The sequence below is a fragment of the Ambystoma mexicanum genome, chromosome 8 (genome assembly GCF_040938575.1).
Source record: "Ambystoma mexicanum isolate Mex_15411 chromosome 8, UKY_AmexF1_1, whole genome shotgun sequence".
NCBI classification, from domain to species: domain Eukaryota; kingdom Metazoa; phylum Chordata; class Amphibia; order Caudata; family Ambystomatidae; genus Ambystoma; species Ambystoma mexicanum.
This window is the reverse complement of record NC_090929.1, coordinates 1,333,317,721-1,333,340,400: the sequence shown is the minus strand read 5'-3', so window position 1 is coordinate 1,333,340,400 and position 22,680 is coordinate 1,333,317,721. Positions and strand designations below refer to the sequence as shown.

General features: G+C 45.7%; 1 protein-coding gene across 4 annotated transcripts in view; it reads left to right on the top strand.

The window, feature by feature from the left end:
- The window catches only part of GLRX3 (glutaredoxin 3), a 539,364-nt gene that overhangs the window by 344,745 nt on the left and 171,939 nt on the right, over positions 1 to 22,680 (top strand). For all 4 annotated transcript variants that reach the window (XM_069611446.1, XM_069611443.1, XM_069611445.1 and 1 more), the window contains exon 7: positions 9,793 to 9,850. In XM_069611446.1, coding sequence (XP_069467547.1) covers positions 9,793 to 9,850 — 58 coding nt within the window. The remainder of the gene's footprint in view (positions 1 to 9,792; positions 9,851 to 22,680) is intronic.

The following is a 22,680-nucleotide window of genomic DNA, read 5'->3' as shown; positions in this document are numbered from 1 at the left end:
CATTAAGTTTATGCTTACCTTTGAGTTGCATTCGGCCCCTCTGAAAAGTTTATAAGTGCTAACTTTGAATGGTGGTCCCCCTTATTAAAAGTAATATGTACTGTTTTCTCATTGCTTAACTGAATGAGTTTAAAAGCTTACCAATAGGGTTTACCTGCCTCGAAAAACTTTGCGTCCTAAAGTGTAATATTGTGTTTTGCTTTCCCTGGTTGCTCCATACAGATCTAAAATAGTCTACGGGTTTATACATACCTTTATGTAGCTGGAGGTTTGTTTAAAAAATATGTATAGGTCTTACTCACCTTGATTAGCTACTGCTCTTTGAAACCTGTAAGCCCGTGTTGTGCTTCCCTGAATTGCAGACCCAGGGGCAATCGAATTACCCCTACCAGTGCTTCCACAATATGATGGTTTGCACTGGTTCTGTTCACAATTTGAGACTAGTAAAGCCAATGGTGACTTTACATTCCCTGGGAGACAGTAGTCAGTCCCAGGGTTTGGGGGTCACTATGACACCCCTGTGTTACTGCACTGAGGGTGCTGTGTAACGCACATACCAAAAACACATGAAGCCCTATGGAGTAAAAGACCCCATAGCCCATAAAACACATTCACAGTCAAAGGACGTTCTCAAATCATGCCTAAGAGTGGGAGGAAAAAGAGTCTCACTCTTAGCAGGAGAAAAATAAATAAACCCCAAAAATCCAGCAAAGCTGCTGGGGGACTCACTAGGTTTGGGAAATTAGACTTAACAGAGAATTCTCCCTAACATCCACACTGTGGCATTGGGTAAGAAGTGGGCTGAAGAGGTGAAGTGATGGCAAAGAATGTTGTGGTCCACTAGGTCCAAAATGGCTGATCGGTCCAGGAAGAGGAGTAGGGCAGGCTTGCCTGCATCCTTTATCTCGTCAAGTTGTTTTTTTAAGGTCAAGCAGGACAGATTCCGTGCCGTGACCAGGGAAAAAGCCGGATTGACGTAGGCCCAGGATGTGGTTGGTTTCAAGGAAGTGTTGGACCAGAATCCATGCTGCTTTGTCGAGGATTTTTAGAAGGAATGGGACTGTGGTTATGGACATGTTGTTATTGGGGGAGGCCTGGCCAAGTGAAGGCTTTTTTAGAAGTGGTCGTACCCAAGCTCGTCAGGGAGAATTCTCAGAAATGTGCTAATTCCTCTCTAACTTAGAGACCCCCTGCCCTTTTGCTGGACTCTAGGACTTACATTTTTTGCCTGGAGTGAATGGAGGCCCCTTTTTTTCCCCACTCCCTCATGTATTTTAATGTGATTTTTAACTGTTTCTTTTGGTTGTGGAGCCTGACAAACTCCAGAGGCATCAACTTTTACAATGTGTCACACAGCACCTTCAGTGCAGTGAGACAGGGAGTCTTCCAGATTTCCCCAAGGTTTAGATGCCTTCTCTTGGATAAACTACGGTTTCCAAGTTCAGTAAAGTGAAATTTACTTTACTTACATTTGTACCTTTCTAGACCCAGCACACACTATCTTACAATAGGGTGCTAGAGGGGCTACTTAGTATCCCCTTTGTCTAGCTTCTCATGTAAAAAAAAAAAGTTACCCTTTCCTCGATGAATGGCTGGTGGCAGTGGTTTACTTTGAACTACCGTGGTGTGCATTTACCGCAGGCTGTGTTCGCAGCTGCAGTAAAGCACCAAAGGTTGCAATTTTTGTCAAAATGGCCCGGTCTTCTTTTTTTCGCCATTTCTTTGTGGAAAGGTCTTTCTTGAGATTTACTCCGCACGCCAAACCAGGTTTGGTCCCTTTGTTTTGTCTTTGGTGGGATTCACGAGTGAGGTCCGCCTCTGGCTCCAGGGTGTCTGTGTCTGGCGGGGGCAGGAAGCGAGGGAGGTGCCCGAAACTCCCTGTGCTTGGTCTCCTAGGAGACAGGAATGCACTCTTAGGCGATTGTCTGGCTGGCAAGGACAGCCACCCTGCTGGGTGACTGACAGCTAGGCTGGAATGAATGGGAGAAACCTGCATAAAAGCCGAGGCTTTTTGGCTTGGAAGGCAGTCGACCACTGGACGAAGGAATCCAAAGAAGAACTTGAAGACGCCTGCTGTAACTCCTGGACCATTGGTTTTCCCGGTGAAACCCTGGTGCTGTGCCGAAACTCCAAATTCGTATCGCGTAGAGAAGCTCCTGCGAGGACAACTTCTCCCTTTGAGTTGGTGGGACCAATCAACTCCAAAGTAAGCCACCTGGACATCCTCTCGGAGCTGGTTGAAATTCCACTACAGTTAATACTGGAACCGGATAGCCAGGGAGAGGAACACCAGATTGTGTACATCACTTTTAAGCTGGCCAAGACTGACCGAGCCTGAGCCACCGAGTGCTGGACCCCAGATGCAAGGAAAACCCATCTCAACATCCAGGAACCACAGTGTTGCTATTGGCGGTAGACGCAAGGAGCTGAAACACCAAAGTGCCACTTGTTTGAAGATTGGTGGTTGTGGTCAGTGACCGTCCCATAACAGTGCAGGAGTCCACAGACGTCCTCCCTCTTGTCCCCACGACTGAGACCCTTGAGCACGAGGATCTGCAGAGTTGCACAGGAACTGAAGTCATCTGCTGCCCTTTTTCTTCAAACTAAAGGTACTGTACCATCTAAGAACTTGCCTCTTGTTGTGTAACTGCTCTTGTTCTCTGTTGGTGAGACCTGTTGTGGTTGCTCGGTAGAGTTGCTGATAGCTTCTTTACTTCAGAAGTTTAGACTAGTTCTTTTCTACGATGACTTCTAAAAACATTGTGCAAGACTTTTTCTTACCTGTAATACTTGCTTCAGTTCACCTAGACTTGCCCAATTGACTTTGGCCTAGCCTGGCTCTCTGAATAACTCTTCTGCCCTCTGACAGTGTTTTGACCTCCTTCCAGGAAGGGGTTAAATAATTTTGCATTGGAGGTTACCAAAAGTACTTACCTGTTTCAGAATATTTGTGTGATCTAGTGTTCTACTGTAATAACCTTTTTCTTTGCCAAACTTTGAGTCTAATTCTAAATGCAAACTGGTATATTAATGTCCACACTGTCCTAGTTACTAAAGTCACCTGAGGGTGTAGGAAGTGTCTGTGTGCCATCTCAAAAGGGTGCTTACTGGTTTAGAAATATTAAGAGTGTGGATTGTGGAGTGTATCTGTGTTACTATTATATTGCCCCCTTCTGAAGAAGGCTTACTCTAAATGACTGTTCAATCAAGAAACCTTGCGTGTAAGAGTTTATTTGAATACTTGTCACTGAATCTCTGTATAACTCCCCTACAGCCCACATTGACCCCTCCTGCAATAAGCCTGGCTGCTCAACACGCTGCCAACCTGTGTAGTACAGATTTATACAAAAGGTTGGGTTCCTATTGCCAGGAGGGCGGGGTTGTTGTAGTGCACCCAAAGGTTACTGCATACAATCTTGCCTAACAAAGCTTTCTTAAGGCTAGGGTCGGTGTGGGGGGGACCCGTCCTGAGTTAAAGGAGGTGTTAATGAATGCTGTGAGAAACTGGCCCAGTGTGACTGCACAGTCTTTGATGATCATGCCTGGGCAATCATCCCCTTTGCAATTCAATGGTTTGAGGTGTTTCAGGGGGGTGAGGACTTCGTGTTCGGTGACATCTTTGAAGGAGAAGAGGGGGGGTCCTGGACGGAGGGGTTACTGATGGGTGTAGCTGGGGGGTGAGGACAGTGTGTTCTGTTTGGTTGGGATTCTTCTCTGCAGTAGGTCAAGTTTGTTAAGCATGGCGGTTTGGATGTTAAGAGCACCACAAGTCATCTTTTGAGATGACCTGCGTGGTTGGTAGGAGCTGGATATTCTAGTTCCCTGAAGATTGCAAAGATCTCCTTAGTTCCAGATTTATCATTGGCAATCCTGGTGTTGAATGAAGCAGATTTGGCTGCAATGATTGCCTTTTTGTATTGGGAAGCTATCTTGTTGAATTGAAGTTTAGTGGATTCAAACAGGTTAGTTTGCTAGGTCGAGAGGGCGGTGCGGTTCATGGAACAGAGTTCCATTAGCTCTGGTGTGAACCAGGCGTTTGCATGTCTGCCAATATTTGGCCTTCCTGGCTGACAGTGGGGCTATGGCATTGACTGAATTTTTTAATGTTGAGTTGTATATATCGGCTAGAAATTTGGGGTCCTTGGAGAAGGGAGGTCTGAAAGGAGCTTCTAGAGAGGGCATGAGCTCTGGACTGGAGTGGTAAGGGGTTTTTGGTTCGTAGGCATGGGGATGGATAAGTGGATTGCATGGTCTGTCCAGGGGCAGGGGGCGTTGGAGCTGATGGATGGAGAGCAATTGTGGTCGGCTATTCAGTCCAGGATGCGGCCTTTGGAGTGGGTGGGGTTTGTGATTGATTGTGTGAACCCCAAGGTGGGAAGAGCTTTGGTGAGAGATTTCACATGTGAATTCTCCGGATCATTGAATCCTAGGTTAAGGTCTTCTAGTAGAATGGACTTAAAGAGATTTTTAGGTTCTCGGATAGATGTAGGAGGTTCTCATGGAAGTCAGCCATAGGGCCCTGGGGCGGTAAACAATGTGCATTGTGATGGTGCAGTTAATGGAGGTGGTACGTTTGAGGGACAAAATGTCACTATTACCATCAAAGGAGTTGGGGACCTGTCTTGGGGTAAGGGATTTCTTGGGTACGAAGGCAACTCCGCCGCCTTTGTGTAGGCGGTCCTGACCGGAGATGGTGTAGCCTAGGGGTAGGGCTATGGACATGGCAGGTCCAGAGGCTTATTGTAGCCAAGTTTTCAGAGATGGCTAAAAGGTCAAGATTGTGTGCAGTGAGCAGGTCGCAGATTTCCAGGGCGTGCGCTGCATTAATGAAGGCACATTGGAATGAGGCAGGAAGGGATGGTTGGGGAGGTTGCAATTTGCATCAAGGGTGGTAGTGACAAAGGGGTGGGCTGTGAGAGCTGCACTTGACTTGTTTTCAGAGTGGCAACGTGTATTGATTTGATATATGTTATGGCATTGGTAACGCGCCTATACACAAGTGTTTCAAGGCGCGACGAGGCAGGTGGGAGAACAAGGGGAGACGGACAACGATCCTACTAGGCCAGGTGTCCTTCAGATCGTGCAAGTGCAAGGGTAGAGGGCAAGGGAAAGTGCAAGGGGGAAGGGAGAGGGGAAAGTGCAGTACAGGGTTAATAGCGTACAGGATAAATAACAAGGGCCAGCTAGTGGCAAGTGTGAGGTAAGTGCAGTCAAGTGCTGGGAAGGGGGGGCTGTAGGGATACAGGCACAGTCCCGCAGTGCAGGGGTTGCCAGGGAGGCTGTGCAGGGGAGAGTGACCGAGAACGGTGAGTGGCCCAGTTGCAGATTCAGTGCAGTTTCAGTAACTTTAGCAGGGGATAGGGGGAGAGAAGGCGGAGGCAAAGAGAAAGGTTTTGAGGTGCGTCCGTAACCGGAGATGGTTCTCCTCAAGTTTCAGGGAGGCAGGAAGGCTGTTCCAGAGGAAGGCCCCTGCAGCGGAGAGAGATCTGCCCCCAACTCGTTGTTTGGAGAAGCGGCTGACCCTGAGGGAGTTGGAGGCGGATGAGCGAAGAGCTCGAGAAGGAAGATATTTAGGAAGAGAGAGTTGAAGGTATTTTGGCCCAAGGCCCCAGAAGGCCTTGTGGACAATGCAGAGGGTTTTGAACTTGATCCTCGTAGTCACTGGGAGCCAGTGTAATGATTTCAGTCCTAGAGAGATACGGTCCCTGGGCTTGAGGCCAAGGACAAGTCTTGCAGTCCTGTTCTGGATGAATTGCAAAAGGCAGAGAGTAAAGGCAGGCAAATTTAGATAGAGGCTGTTACAGTAGTCCAGCTTCGAGAGAACCAGGGCTCTAGAGAAAGTGAGCTTTTGGGGGAAGGAGAGGAAAGGAAGGATACCTCCTGAGGAGGTGTAGCTGGTAGTGTGACTTCTTAGAGACGTCGGTTATGTGAGGAGAGAAGGAGAGTATTGATGCTAGGGTTGGGCCTAACAGGTGACTGATTAGTGTCAGCCTTAGAGTACATAGGATTAGCAGGAGTAACCTACAAGCAAGAGGGAGGTAGCAGTTGGATTCAACAGGTTTGGAGTCTGGTCAAAGGCAGTGAGCCTGCGGTCAGCAGAGTACGGGAGTGAATATCGGATTTGGTGTGTACAGTTGCAATGGTGCATGGATTGAGAGAGTGAGAGGCGATCGGATGCTGTGGTGACCTGATAATGTGACCAGAGGAGGTGGTAGTTTGAAGAATGGGATTGATGTGGATTAGTCTTTTTCAGGTGGTCGGAGGGTGGCTATTGCAAGTGCAGCACAACGTGGTTGGCTGAAGATGTCGGCGAATGAGAATGTGGGGTTGCCTGGGGTCATGAGTGTGAAGAGGTCTTTCTTTAGTTTAGACAGGGAGATGATTAATTTCGAGTGTGGCTGGGGGTGACGGGGTAGGAACAGTGATTTGTGTGTCGGGGGGGTAGGCTTTGTGTACTAATGCTGTGAAGGGAGGTAGAGGCACTATGAGTTGTGGGTGTGCAGTTGGAAAGGTTTTTTGTTTATTTCTGGGAGGGTGGTGAGCCCAAGTGCCCTGGCGCTAGGCGGTCGGGAGGATGGCGGATGCTTGTGGTGTGATCAGGTATAGTAAGTATGAGAGGGCTCATTTCTGCGATATAGTTGCGCATGATCGGCGTAGTCAGGCTGGCGTGATAATTTTTGGATACTGAAGTTTGGGTGCCTCTTGGGCGAGAGGGGCTGTGAGTTGGTAGTGTGCGAGCACACAGCATTGTTAGTCTATGGTTATACTGTTTCTGTGTACATTGGGGAGTGGGTAGGAAGGCAGGGAGCAGGACCGGGCTGGTCGTTACGTTGTTTAGCTGGGAGGAGGGTAGGGTCCAAGTAGGTTGAGTGGTGGCAGGGTCGATGTAGGAGTACAGTTTGACATACAGATTGTTCTGGGACGGCAGGCAGGAAGTGTGCAGCTTGGCAGTTGGCCTACCTTTGTGGGGTGAGCAGCGGGCAGTGGCAGGGCTCTAGTGCTCTTGCTTGCCCTCCTGCTGGGCCGGATCAATCCATGGGTAAGTGTGTTTGGGTAAGTTAGGCACGTATATGTGCAAAGGTTAAGGCTGGGTGGGTTTAGGTGTGAGGCCTCTGGTACGTCCGTGCTAGTGGAGCAAAAATGTAAAGTACATGTGCAATCAATTTAAAGCTAATCTACAATCCTTTAGATCACAATTACAATCGATTTGAAGGGGCCTGTATGGCATGGCAATGTTGAGAGCGGGACATAAGTAACCGCCGAGGGGTGGGCACATTTGTGATCACTGTTGCATGCCGGGCGTAGCAGGCTAGACTCTAAACCTGGGTAAATGCAGTTTGTGGTGGTGCATCAAGCGTGACGCATTGCAATTGAGAGCGCATAGGATACAGGCTTGTGGTAGCAGGCTCAGCATGAGGGGGTAGGTATATGGGCGGTGTGAGGAACTGGGTTGGGTCTGTGGTGATTGGAAGAAAGGTAAGTCTTACCAGTGTAGAGAGCAGTAAAGCAATGCAAAAATATCGGATCCGCTCAGGCTTGTCCATGCTCGGACAGGAGCCTTAGGAGAGGGGCCTTGGCATGTGGGGGCCGGCTTCTGTCGGTCGGTGAAGCAGATAGGCTCTTGTAGGCGGTCAGCCAATCTGGATGGTTGGCAGGCGTGAGCTGTGATACTCACCATGGAGAAAATGTCGGCCATTTTGCAAGTGGTTTTGGCTGTAGAGAAACTTATTCAGCCAGCTGGAATGTGGGGATGACGCAGCTTCACAGAAGCACAATGAATTAATAGGGCACAAAGTGGATTCAATGTGATTTAGGATCGTGCTGCAGCTTCCTCTGCAATTGAGGGAGTAGAAAGAGCTTGTCCGTGGGTCAGCCCCAGTAAAGCACATGATTTACGTCCACACCTTCACTTTATTACCAAGACTGATCAAGGAGTTTCTGAAAATTCTTTTGTTCGTTCCCTCCAATCAAACGGCCAGTACCTGCATGGGAACTAAATGTAGTCCTAATGAAGCCACCGTTTGAGCCTACGCACGAGGGCCTATTAAAATTCCTGTCTTGGAATAATGCTTTCCAGGTGGCCATCAACTCTATCAGACAAGTAGGCGAAATACAGGCACTTTCCTGCAAAGCACCTTACCTAACATTCCACAAATCAAAGGTGGCTCTGCGTACCAATCCCTTATTTGTGCTTAAGGTGCCATCAGCATTTCATCTCAGTGAGCCCGTGGTATTGCCAGCGTTCCTTGCGTCGCCAGGTTCCCCGGCAGAGCGCTCTTTGCACACTTTAGACGACGTGCGTGCGTTCAAATATTACTTCACAGCTTTTGGTGATAGTTGGCCCTTCTGGAAGCTGAAAAGTACTTTGAAACCTTCCGTTCTGAGATGGATTTCAACATGCATCTCCTTCTGCCATCAGCTGGTTGCCAGAGCTCTCTGGCAGACCCAGACTCCACCAGATCCATGGCCACTGTGACAGCACAGCCCTCTTGCGTCCCACTTCTGGACATTTGCAGAGCAGCGACGTGAAGTTCTGTGCACACCTTCACAAGGTTTTACTGCGTCGACAGAGATGAAGCTACAGAGTCTAAAGTCAGCCAGGCGGGGTATTGTTAGCCGTTTGCTTGAGGTTAGTGTTTCTGTGGTAAGTTTTGCTGCAAGGTAATTACCTCTGCCCTTTCTGGTTATATGATATTGCTTTGTAATCTATTCACAAAATGTGACTCTATGAAAGATCCAATGCTGGACAATGAATTACTTACCTGTTACTCCTGTTCTCCAGCATTGGCTTCTTTAATAGATTCTCATGCAAACCAACCCCCCACCCCTCTCACCTACCCCGCTTATGGCTCTTGCTTCATACTGCCACTCTACATACACTATAGCAAAATCTGAATAAGGCCTCCAAGGTTGGAGCTAAGGGCAGCCCTCTCCATTGACTGTTGGCATTATGACCCCAAATGATGACAATGGAGCACACAAGTGAATTAAGTTTAAAAATTAGACAGGGAATCTTCACAGAATGCAAATCTACCAATGAAAGATACCAATGCTAGAGAAAAGGAGTTACAGGTAAGTAACTAATTCCATCTTTTCACTTTTATTTTCTTGTCCATGCATTTTTTTAGCCATTTTTTGGTTTCAGATCAAATCAAGACACTCTTTGCTTTGTTTGAGCATTGTTTAACCGCAACCATTTTGAATCTGTGTTATTGTGGGCTGTAGTTTTTATTTATTAAAAATTTACTATTTTGATTAATTAGTGCACCAAAAAGGAAGGGCTTTTTTCCGCTTGCCATCAATTAAATTCCCCCGTGATCATTTCAGGAGTAGCTTGGGGTGGACACTGCCAATTGTCCAATGAATAAGTGAAAAGTGGGTGTGCTTTCCTCAGCAGGTGGCAGACTTTCTTGCATAGCGGCTAAATCATTAATCAAATTGTGTGCATTCAACTTGTTTCATTTATTGCTTGTATTGGTGGGCTGACAACTGTTTTGCATCAACAGATGCTTTATCAAGGTTTGTTGTAATCCTCTTTGGGTTATGTTTCTCATAATAGACTTGCTAAAACACCGGGAATTTGTGTCTTGAACTGTATAACTGCTTCTTGAATGTGCAAAAGATATTGTTTTTAGCACCCATCCAGCACCCCTGTCTCCCAATTGGAGAAGAAACAACCTCTGTGACTTAGTATTTTGTTTATTGGAAAGTTGACTTCTATGTGAAACAATGTAACAACTTAAAACATACTAGGAGTAACCAATGTTGATTTGTTTTTTTTTTCCATTGTAGACTTAAAGGACTAATAAATAAAGCTACAGTAATGCTGTTTTTGAAAGGAAACAAACAGGTATGTTCAAAGTCTCCTTCTTCCACATCACTGATCTAGTTTTAAGGATTTTACCCCACACAAACATTTTAAGTGTGTACACATAGTCTGTTTTTGGAAAGGATCCTTTGCTTGAAAGAAATATTTTGCAATGTTTAAAATATTAAAAACATGTTTCAATTATTTAATACCCTAAAAATAAACAGCATACCATAAACTGAAAATAGACTGTAGGAAATCCAAGTGAATAAGGAAAATCCTCTTCTTTGGTTGAATACTTATCACGTATACTACAAGCTTATAAGAGGTGTCGAAGTACAGTGACCCACAATCAAAGCAGTCAAATATTAGAGTTAATTCAATATACTAATTTAATAGCCCATTACGACACAAAACTGGTGAAAGTCAAAAAAAGTCTTTAACTCTAACCCATGTTTGCATACACCTATACACCTATATATCCACAGTGGGCAGTCTCCTATACATTTCACATGAACACAGCAAAGCAGTTCAATTGATCAAAGAGAAACACTTTTTTAAATATTAAAGAATTATGGCTTTAAATCTATAACCATATACTCTGCCTTATAAATATCAGATGCCTACATCTTCAGTAGTCCTTCCTACCCGGTATGTAGGCCCAGTACCTCAACCGAGATAGCGTTCCAGGTAAGTACCTGGTTGGGGAGAAGGAAGTCTTAAAAATCCCCCAGAGCATGCTTTGGCAAAGCCAATAGTTTGGTCGAAGTTGCAGAAGTAAAGCACCTTGGAAGATTGTTAAAATGTTTTTCTGAAGTCCAACTAATGGCTTAGCAAAACCGTTCAACAGAGACAGTACAAGACTTCACTCGTAGTATAAGGCTGTACCACCTGAGTATATGATGGCGTAGACAGAGCAACCAGACTTACCTTAGGAGGAAGACAGGGCTGTGAGAAGGTACAAAGAACCTGTACTATATCGAGGGTTCAACAAGAAGTATTATAAAAAATAAAGGTTTATTATAAATACAAGTTAGGCCAAGATAAATCTTGGAAGGTAAGTACTTGGTCATAGAATTGTAAACACAATATAAAAACACACACAATGCTTGAAGGCGCACCAACCAAAGCATAAACCTTGTCAGGAAACTAACAGTATTTCTAGGCAAGTCAGACCTTATCAAACACATTTATTATAGGACATACCTATTCATGGGGAGTAAAACCATAAATTACTTTCAGTAATACAAGGGCAGTAGACCCTTGGAGGTGTGCAGTTACACCCATTTAAAGAACCACTTAATAAACCACCCTGCAAGTATACTTTTCTGAATAGTGGAACACTCCTTCAAGGGACAGTAGAAACCTATAACCATATTCAGGATAACAGTTCTACTAGGCGAGTACAACCTTTTGGTGTAGTATGCAATTACAGTTGCTTTTCAGCTCAGTGGAACACAGACTAAGATAAGCAAGAACTCTTTACACCAATTTAGGATTGCACCAGGCAGACCAAGGTCAGCTACACCTACAGAACACTTTTGAAGAATGGCACACAGCTATTCTAGGCAGGTAAAACCTAATGTCTTAATATACTATTACAGTTGCTTTTCAGATCAGTGGGACACAGGCTAAGGTAAGCAATAACTTTCTAACTTATTTTACGATGGCCCAAGGTAGAGCAAAGTAAGTAAACCCCATATACTTTTTAAAGGCGCTAACAGCAACTTAAAGGTAGGTATAAACCGAAGCCTGTTTTAGCATCTGTATAAAACAGACCAGGGAAAGCAAAACCCAATGTTACACTTTAAGAAGGACTCAATGTTATTCCAGGTAGGTACAACTCAAGGCAGACTTAGTTTAGACAGGTTATATAGCAGGTCAGGGGAAGCAAGACCCAGTTGGTGAACTTACACACTAATATTCTGGAAGAAATAGTTAAGTGAAGCCAACAGCATTATTTTTGGGAAGAGGCACAACCAATTCACATGTGAGTAAAATAACCTGAAGTACACTTTTCGGAATGGCACTAAACACATTAAAGGTAAGTAAGAACTTTTGTAATGGTTCACTCTGCTAGTTGCCAATCCACTCGTTTACAAGTAAGTAAACGTTTAAACACTGATCATGAGTGTTCTCATTGGCAGACAGGGGGGGGGGGGGCCTAGGTCTCCAGTATGCAACAGACCGTTCAGGAAGGCACGGAAGTAGCAAAAGTCATTCCTAAACAAGACTGTTCAAACAGGTAAGTATTACACTTAGAGAGGTTGAAGGGGTCAAGGGACTTCTGAAGACAACCTAGGCGGATTCCAGCAGTGGGCCTGGGTGAACTGTATGAGAGGACTCCCAATCACAAGAAAGACCCCACAGCTACGCAGGAATCACAAAGGCTTAAGGCAGGTAAATACCCCAGCCAACACAGTACCTCAGCACAGAAGAAGAGGTGCAGCAGGGGACACTTCAGGATCTGCAGCCAAAAGTCTGGTCGATCGATTCCTTTGTCATGAAGACGCAACGACAGGACTTTAAAAGGGATTTTTTAGCAGGGATCCGTGCAGAGGACTCCAGGCAAGAGTTTCTTCATGGCTAGATGCGGCTTTGTGGCTTTGATGCCCTTTTTATGAGCCAGAAGAAGACTATCGCTGGTTGGATTCTCATCACTTGTAAGGTCCAGCACTCTGAGGGGACTTTTCGGTCTTGAATCATGTTTCTTGAGGGCCTGCAGGATGCCACCACAGTTTCAGGTCGATTCAGAAGGCTGTGCACTGCACACTCGCTCAAGGACCCATGGTATTGGGGTATTGCAGCCCCACAAGGTCGCAGCACGAAGTGGGATGGCTCAAAATTTAAATAGTCTAGTGGGTCTCGTCAGGGTCATCGTGTTTGTATTTTCCAGGTTGCTTGGAAGGCAGGGTAACAGCAGACTGCAGTTACACAGCAGGCTTTCCGGAAAGGGTAGGGGGGGTTGCCAGCCTCCCAATTTAAACTGGATTCTCGCAGACAAAGGGCTGCAGAGTTTTGGATTCCTCCTTTCACAGACACTCTGGAGCCTGGACGGGCTTGACCGAGGTCTCCCGTCGAAGATAAAAATCACACACAGGAATTTCCCACCCTGGAGGGCAGGGGAAAGACCAAGAAAGGATAGGAAGCATTAAAATAGGAAAATGAGACGGGGAGCCATTTTGTCAAAATGGGCACCCATGGTGCCTTTACCGCAGCTGTGAAAACAGCGCGCGGTTGAGGTGCACCGAATTTGTAAAAAGGTTCACTGCCACTAGCCATTTAAGGTAAGCTTGTCCCTGTAACAGAATTGTTTCAGTGCTAGTGACAAAGTGTATCGCCCCAGCACTCCACATAAGGTGGGGTGTGCTGGTTTTCACCTAACAAAATGTAGAAGGGATAGATATAGCCTTTATACCCTTAGGAACTGTAGTTCTCACAAGGTTAGCCAAATAAAGTAAAAGGGGAGCCAAAGGCCAATCCTGTAACAATAAAAAGGTATATACCAAAAGTGTCCCACGATGTACCAGGGCCGTTGCGCATTTTATAAATGTAAATAAATTATAAAAAAAAAAGAAATTAAAGACATCACGAAGAGTCCTAAAAATGACACCCATAAAACGAGTAAAAGGATCTGCGAGTGTGGAAAAAGGTTCCCACTCACTAAGGTATAGGGAAAAATAATCTACCAGTCCAGCAGAAAGTTCTGGGATTCTCACAAGTGAGGTAGATTTAGCTCTAAAAGTAAAATCTTACCTTACAAAGATAATGGGCAAGTAAATATCTTAATGGGTACTTTCCCAATATCAACACACTAGGGCTTACCCTGGGCAGACTGCTGGCTTGAACGTCGCTGTTGATAGCTAGGCAAGAGGGTTAGAGAGTAGACTGTACACCATCCAAATTGCTGGACAGGGGTGGTAAATCAAAAAGCTCACTCATGCCCTTTACTCTGATTTTCTGAGTGACCGCGTTTAGATTATTATGATTTGCTGGGGACACGAAACATATGCCATTAGCCCTGCCAGTGAAGAACCATGGGTCACATATGCATTGGTTGATGTTTGCATCGAGATTGGGTACGGCACAGTGGTTGTTCAGAGCTCTGGTAAGCCTTTTCTGACACACGTGGAAGAGGGCAGCCCAGGCACTTCAGAACATCAGCTTCCACGTGTATCGCAAGGAGACTGCCCATGTGGTTCCATGTACATTTCATGTCGATTGTTTCAAAATTAACTTCGAAAAAAACTGCATCAAATTATTACTTTTAATTTTGGAGGGGTTCCCCCCAATCCTCTTTTCCCTATTGTTACCACCCCATCCCATCCCCTCCCCTTCCATTTTAAAACTGTGGGGGTTTAATGTCAGCCCTAGCACACAAAAGGAGAGGCCTAAAACTTTTAACACAGTGAAGAGGCTTGGTGAGTCGAAAATGTCTTGCTAAAAATGACGAAATTAACGTATCATGAAAGATGACACAAGGATTATGTGAAGATGGAAAAAGCACATTGTTGGCTGAGACAAAAAGCATCCATTTTAATTGAAACTGCCACACATCAAAATGCTGTGCACCCTGAAAATTAAGCAACACATGGAACATGAAAAATGCCCATTGTGAAGGACAAAATGAACAGCAGCCTTTCTCTTTGTTTGCCACCTTAATGAATAAAGTGCTGCACATGGAAAATAATGTAATCCTTGAAAAGGCAATTTGTTTGTTTTCAGATACAACATGTAAATCTCTTCTGAGCCCAAGGAAAACATGCATGTATTTTGAGTTGCCGGGCAGATCTCTCATGTACCTTCCCCCCCCATTGCCAGATCTGTGTGTGTGTTGTCTCTGAAAGCCCATTTCTTTGAAGCCGGCCAGGGCAAATGGCTTAACTGATGCGTGTCAGGTATTTATTGCAGACTGAATCAACATTAACCCAAAACCGTGCATCACATGGGTTCAGGGAAATTGAAACTAACAGAGCTAATGGTAAATGAAACTAACTGTAAAGTAGTGGGGAATGTGCATTATTTATTTTGCCATTGAATTGTCCATAGGACCACATTTTCGTGATTTTCTCCATCTTAAGGGCAAGAAAAGCCATTGAGGCGTCATTTTTAAGATATCATCCAGGTGGTTCTATGGGGGAGGAATCCTCATGGACATCTGAATCTTAGATCACTTGTACCAAGCTAGAAAGTTTTCACAGCTCCCCTGAAAGTGTAATGAAGCTTAAACTCTGATAGATGTTGGTTAGGCAAAGTTTGTATGCAGTACCCTCTAGGAACAATACAAACAACTATGACTACAGGTATAGGCAACCATACCTTTGGTATAAGCTTGTACTACACAGTTTTGGTAGCGTGTTGAGCAGCCAGGCTTATCTCAAGAGGGGGAATGTGAGCTGTAGTGGAGTTGCACAAAGATTCACAATTACAGGTATTCAAATAAACTCTTACACTCAAGGTTTCTTGCATAAACAATTCATAATTTATCAGTCAGTTATAAAGCTTTCTTCAGAAGGGAGCAATGAAATAATAACACACAAATATACTTCAGTTCCGTACACTCTGAAATTCGGAATCAGACCAGGCCCTTTTGGGATGGCCCACAGACACAACCTACACCCACAGGTGACGTCAGTAACAAGGGTGCTGTGGACATTAATACCTTACTGTTGGCATTCAGAATACTCTTTAAAAGTGGGTAAAAGACAAAGGTTATTAGAACACAAGAATTTACACATTTTCATAAGCCGGGCAAATACTTTTAGTCCACTAGAAGTCATTCAATTCAATAGGCTAAGCCAAAGTCAATGGGCAAAAGTCTTGGATAGGATAAAGCACTTCTGGTTAAGTCAATGGAAAAGTCTTTGCACACGTTCTTAGGAGTCTTTGAAGAAAAGAATAATCAAATGTAGGGCCACAAGCTGATTAGACTTGTGAGTTGCAGAAGTTACAAGCACTTCCACAGTAAGAGGTAAGTTCTCTTAGGCTAGTTTTACAGTACCTTAGTAAAGAAGAAAAAGATGCAGCTGAAGACTTCTGTTCCTGTACAGCTCGGCAGATCTCATTGTTCCTGGGCCTCAGTTGTGGGGACAAGAGGGGGGGAGTCGGGGGACTCCTTGCACTGTACTGGCACCGTCAAAGCTGGCAAACCTTACTTTCAGTGGCTGTTTCGCATTTCAGCTCCTTGCGGTACAGCAAATAGCAATAAGCGCAGTTCCTGGTCGTCAATGTGGATTTTCCTCACATCTGAGGTCCCGCACTCATCTGAGGGGGGTCAGACTTGGTTAGTCCTGCTTCGTGGGAGTCCAGAGGATCTTCCAAAAGCTTTAGGCCAGCTTACAAGCAGCACACACAATCTGGAGTCCTTCTCTCTGGCTCTACGGTTTCCTGCAGCAGCTCTGAGGAAATTCAACCAGCTCCGAGATGGGTGTCCAGGTGTCTTACTTGGGAGTTGATTGGTCCCACCAACTCGGAGGGAAAAGTCGTCGTTGCAGGGCTACTCTGTAGATGCAAACTTGGTGATTCGGACCTGAAGCAGGGCTTCATCGGGCAAACCAATGGTCCAGGAGTTGCAGCAGCCATCCTCTTCAAGCTCTTCTTCGGTTCCTTCGTCCAGTGGTTGACTCTGCCTTCCAAGCCAAGAGACTCACCTTTTATTCAGTTCTCTCCCATTCATTCCAGCCTAGCTGCCACTCACCCAGCAGGGTGGCTGCCCTTGCCGGACAGTCAGCCAGCCAGTCGTCAGAGTGCATTTGGGTCTCCTAGGAGACTAAGCACAGGGAGTTTCGGGCGAGTCCCTCACTTCCTGCCTAACCCAGACACTATCGAGCCAGAGGTGGTTTTCACCCCTGAAGCCTGCCAAAGGTGAATGAACAAAGAGACCAAACCTGGTTTGGTGCACAGAGAAAAACTCTAAGTACCTTTCTACAAAGACACGGCAAAAAAAGACCGGGGGCCAGTTTAACAAAGGTGGCTTACGCGCCATATTGAAAAACATGGCTCCCGCGATTTAAACAGTTCGTGGTCGGGGTAAATCATGGTAGTTCATTGTAAAACCACTGCCACCAGCCATTCTGAGGGGAAAAGGGTAACATTTGACTGTTACATGAGTATCTAGACACTTGGTAACCCCTCCAGCACTCTATAGGAAGATAGGTGGCGCTGGGTCTGGAAATTTAAAGGGCTAAGTAGAGTCAATTTCACTCTACTGCTCTGGGAAACAGTAGTTTCTCCCAGAGACGGTATTTAAAACTTGGGAAATCTAAAAGACTTCCCTGTGCCACTGCACTGAAGGTGCTGTGTGACACACTTGTAAAAGATGATGCCTGTGGAGTTGGTTAGACTCCATAACCAAAAGGAAACGGAGGTAAACATTCACACAAAAATACATAAGTGGGAAAAAGGGTCACACTCTCTCCAGGTTAAAAAAAAAATCAAGTCCTCAAAATCCTGCAAAGTTGCTGGGTGTCTCTAAGGTAGAGGGAATTAGCACATTTTTGATGATTTTGCATTGCAATTGTGTGATTTTACTGAGGCAGGCACCTTGAATTTTACTTCACCATGTGTTGACTTTCCTGAAGACCATAGGTGGGGCAATAGGAGATTCCAGTTTACGAAGGCTGGTGAACAGTTCTCAGGAGATTGAGGAGGCCTCCACAATCCTTTTGTAGGAGGTTACTTTGGTGTTATGGATGGTTTGTTTATATTCAATGGACTCATCTCGGAAGAGCGATTTGTTGGCGGCGGTGGGGGTCTTCTGCCTGGCAGCTTCTGCTGGTTGTTTTTTGGCACGTAACGCTTGGAGTTCTGTCGTGGGCCAGGTATTTTTATGCATAGTATTTTTATTTTTCCGCGGCTTGAGTGGGGTGAGGTGCTCAACAGCATTGGCTAGCATGAAGTTGTATTGCTCCACCAGATAATTGATGTCTAGGTTAGCAGATATTTGAGAGTTAAGCAATCGGAGAAGACGGTCACACGTTAAGTTGTGGGAGCTCCGTGCTAGGGTGGGAGGGGGGGAATAAAGGAGTGAGTTTTGGTGCGTCTATTTGGGATATAGGTGGTGAAGGTTATACTGTGTTAGTCTGTCATGGGCAAGGAACATTGGAAAGGATAGAGTCATTGCAATTGTGGTCCAGGAGCCAGTATAAGGTGTGGCCATGTGTGTGTGGGTAGTGTTCAGAATACGTTGGGTGCAGCCGTGGCTTTAGTGAGAGCCGAGGCGTCTGTCTTTAAGGGGTCATTGTATCCCAGATTGAGATCGCCCAGGATGAGTAGCTGAGTGGTGGGTTTGGGATTGGCAGAGATGTACTCAGTGAGGTCATCTTCAAAGGTAGTTGAAGGACCTGGAGCTCAGTAGATGAGGTGGAGGGAAATGGACGAGTTAGGCGAGCAGTTCAGTTTGGCAGAGATAAGTACGCAATGTGGGATTGGGGTAGTCATCATAGAACAAAGTGGAATGGTATTTTCGTAAATAAAGGTGACACCCCGTCCCTTGCTGGAGGATCTGTCTACTTGTAGTAAGGATGAAGTTGTTGCCGGACTAGAGGTGATCGGAGCAGAGTTAGATTTGATTGTGTAGGGCATAAACACATAGGTTGTTGGGGGTGGCGAGGGTGGTACCAAAAGTGCTGTAACTCAAAGGAGTTACGTATTTGGGCACAATGATGGCGATCCTCTGGGGAAGGCGAGAAATTGAGTACAGGCTGTCGGGGTGGAAAGTCGGTCAGAGCCTGAATGCGGCCTAGTGGTTGTCAGGCATACATAGTGGCCTGCAGGTATAGGTGCTGGCAGGGGAGGCTAGGTTGGTGCAATACAGGCACATATCTATCTTGACATAGGTGCAAAGTGGAGACAGACATATGGGCGACAGGGTAGGTTGCTGGCCCTGGTGCTGTAGGCGGTGACTGGAAGCTAGATTGGGCTAGGGTGTGAGTTCTTGAAGAGGCTCTAGGGCAGGTATGGTTATTTTCTGGCGCTAGCGTCTGGGGCTGAATTGGGGCAGTGTGGGCACAGGGCTGCCTAGTTTAGTTCACAGTATTGAATCTGGCTCGGGGCAGGTGAGATGGTCTGATAGCGTTAATGCTGGTTGGCATGCAGGGTTTGATGTGATCGTAGCTTGGGGGTGAACGGGGTAGCTCGCCAGAGCGTGTGCCGGTATTAAGCAGCTGAGTTGGAGTAGTGTTGGCCGAGGGCTGGCTTGGCCTGTGTGAAAAGGGGTGGAGGTCATATGGTGGTCTACTATTCCTAATGCTAAGAAGGATGTGCAGGCTAGCGTGGAGGCAGCTATGGTGCTTCGCGGTCAGATACTGTTACTCCACATGAGGAGTTGCGGCCAGACCTTTCAATATAGGCATGTGACCAGTGTTCCTTTGGCGCGGTGGGGGGGAAGGGTGGAACGTAATGTTCTGGGTGGTCTGTTACTGTTATGGGGCTTATGGTAGTAGAGCCAAGCACACAGAACAGAATAGGTTGTGGGCTGGTGTTTGCTGGTGGGGGCTTCCAGGCTGGCGGAGATCGTTATTTGTCTGAGCAAGCAGAGTGTGGCTTGACAGGAAAAAGGAGGCAGCGCTCTCCTTACCTTGAGGTATGGTGGCTGACGCAGACCGGGCATCCGTTCCATCAGTGATGTCCTGTGAGGATGAGGCTAGCTGGGCAGTAGGTCGACATTTGACCACGCAGGATGGAAGGTTGAGGGCACCAGCAGCGCCGTGCACACCTGGACATGCCCAGACAGGGGTGCTTCTCCTTAGAGGTGGGCCTTCAACTGGAAAAGAGGATTCAATCAGTCCAATGTCCAACATCATGTTAACCTCTGCCTTGATGCATGACCTGATTTCCTCTGACATCCTGTAGCTCCTAGTTTTAGTAAGCAGTTTACAGTATCAATGACGTGTTGACACAAAGGTGTCAAACCTGGAGTAAGTGAAAACCTAAAGGCAAATTTGCCAAACAAAGTTTGACACTCCTGATGCTGCTTCATCAGTTGAGGGGAGAGTTGAAGTCCCTCAATGTAGCCATCAGAAGGGCTAGTCTTGAACAGATCAAATAGAGGCTCACTGCCCTCCTCTTCCCTGTCAAAAGCCAGTGACTCCCATTTCAATCCTAGGGATGAAAGTCTTCAGTCATTTTATTTGGAATACCTTGGGGGCATGTTTAGGTTTTCCCAAGGCCACCAGATAGTTAACATCACCTAGTTCAATAATTCGCTAAAGGCATATCAGTTAACCTGAAAGTCTCTAGGCAGAATATGATCCATGATAAGCGTTAGGAAAGGTTTTCTTTTTGCATTTTTCCTCCCATAGATTCAAATGGGACGCCCTTTCTTCTTCCTTTAAACCCTGTCCTGACTTTTTGGTGTATAGTAAAGCCTTCTGCTTGACTTCTTTTGTCCTTTTTGCTCATTCTTATCGGGAAATTGATTAATCCCTAAGAACACCAATATTTCTCGTTGTGAATTTCCTGCATTGTTACAATTGCACACATCACCATAAAGTGAAGTGTGGTTAGGATCCTTCGTATCCTTATAACTTTGTCTGTACTGGCTTTTTGGTTACTTTTAACATGTGCCTGGGACGAACTGGTGGCAGCATTTACTGTTGTATTGTGTTTGGTAATTGTACCTGTGCACTTTTGCATTTACCATAAATTGCTGTGCCACAACGTTTTCGCCTGTCCTTTGGCCCTATGGTTCTTTGGCCTTTTTCCAGCTTTCGCAGTTAAGGAGATGCCATATTTGGAATGCTCTTTGGCTTTTGCGGGCAAATGGATGTTTTTGTGTGAGCCCGGATGTGGGGGATGGGAATGTCTGGTCCCATTACACATTCGGGTGCCTGAATGTCTGTTGCTGGGCAAATGTGGCCAGTGCCTTCCATAATTTGATAGCTAATGCCTGTTTTTTGCATATCTTTACTGTTGGTGGGCATGGTCATTTTCCCAGTCAAAATCTTGGAGAAAAGAAGGGCACCTGCAGCCATTCGATAGGACATTGAAGAAAAGCAGCCAGACCAGGGGACAATCCCTGAAGCTGTCCAGCAATGTCTCCAGTGCTGTCCTGATAAAGCCCAGCTCCTCTGCCTCCTCTCAAGACGACCTTTGGGAACAGTGAGTCTCAACCCCTGCCTGAAGATCTGTGTCTTCTGAACATTCATATTTGTCCTGGCACCAACCGGTATACTGACCCTCTCTCCCCTGGGCTACCTTGCTGCAGGCGCCGCTGTTCTGAGTGCATCCTTGGAACTTCAAGGATCTTTAACTTTTGTAAAGAGATGCCTCTGACTGCTTTTTCAGCCATCTTGCATCAATAGAAGCTGTGATGGGCCTGCTGCTTTGTTTGTCCATTGAAGATCGCCAGTTGCCACCTGATGCGGTGACTCCTGTTGCAACTAGTCTTCATCGCTCCCTGAATGTGTCCCATGGTGGTCTGCTCTGCAGAAGTATTCTTTTTTTCTACTATAAGCTGTATGAAAATGATTCTTAAGCACTGTGACTGACCAAAACGAAATCCAATGTCCGAAAGAAACCTCTGCAGCTGCTGGGCCTTCTGCTACAGAACCAAGCACAGAAGATTGTGTCTCCAACGAATTCCTGAACACATCACTTGTCTCTGGATCAAGTCGTGGGTTACGTTAGCATTCCTGTTTCTGTTCCTTCCTGTTCTCCATAAGGTTACATGGGCATAAAGTCTTGTATCTAAATCACTCTTATAGACTTTGGTCAGTGAAGGCCTAGTCAGAGATCCCTTCCTAGGCCTATCATTGAGACTGAGATTGAGTGACCTCTGGTATGTCAATCACTTGTTAAACCTGTCTGTGAAAGGTATTTTTGGAGCGGATGACATTTGGACGTAAGGTCCCAAAACATCCTAGGGTTTGACTTTATAAGCTATGAAAGGTTATTCTAAAGTGCCTCATCTCATTCATTCATAGGCTTTATTTTGACAGTAAAAGTCATAAAAGCAACACAGCATAAATACATCATAAACACTTGGCACACCAATAACGTACAATCATACAAAGATTCATCGTTTCGGGTGGCTAAAACTGTTAAAAAGGCAATAAAAAGGCAGGAGTGTTACAGAGCATCACAGCAATAAATTAAACAATGGTTTCTAAAAGTGGCTGATCTTGCTCATTGGACTTCTTCAGGTGAACTCTCCAAACCCAACTCAAATAGTTGCTAGTAGCAAAAACAGCTCAAGCATATGTTGAGTCCAGGTACTTAGCCATGGCTTCGACAGTTGTCCTACAGCCACAATTTAAAAATAGGCAGCTACAGGAAGCATTCATCCAGGGGCTTGGTGTCAGGACAAAATAATGTTGAATATCTTATTTGCTAAAGGTGCATGTTGGGGGAAGGCCATTATTCCATTTATGAAAGAGTGCAGCTGTGGGCAAAATCCCAAGACGAAACTTTAGATATGCATTCTTTTCCTTCCTAGAGGTAACATAGTCCAGGTACTCTTCGCATCCAACCTGTTTCTTAATGACTCCGAGACCCTGGTTTTCGTCAAAATATCACTCTCCCCTACCCCCGGCAGCACTATCTCTTCCTTAGCTGCAGATGTCATGAACGAAGGGTTAGACAAATACTCCCCAAGGCCCAATTGTCCCAGAGTGTTTTTTACATAGATAACCCACTTCAGGGACTTGCTCCCTTGCTGGGACAGGATGTCCAGGACTTCTTTATATTTACAGAGATTATAATTTGTCCATAGACGGGCCCAGCCCAATAAAGCACCAGTCGCAATTTACAAATCGATTCAAACCCTTACAGGCCAATCTCAAGCAGCACTGGAATGTTCGGTGCACTTAGGGGCAGCCCAATGATGTTTTTCAAAAATGTGTTCTCCACTAATGCAAGAGACTTAATATCCA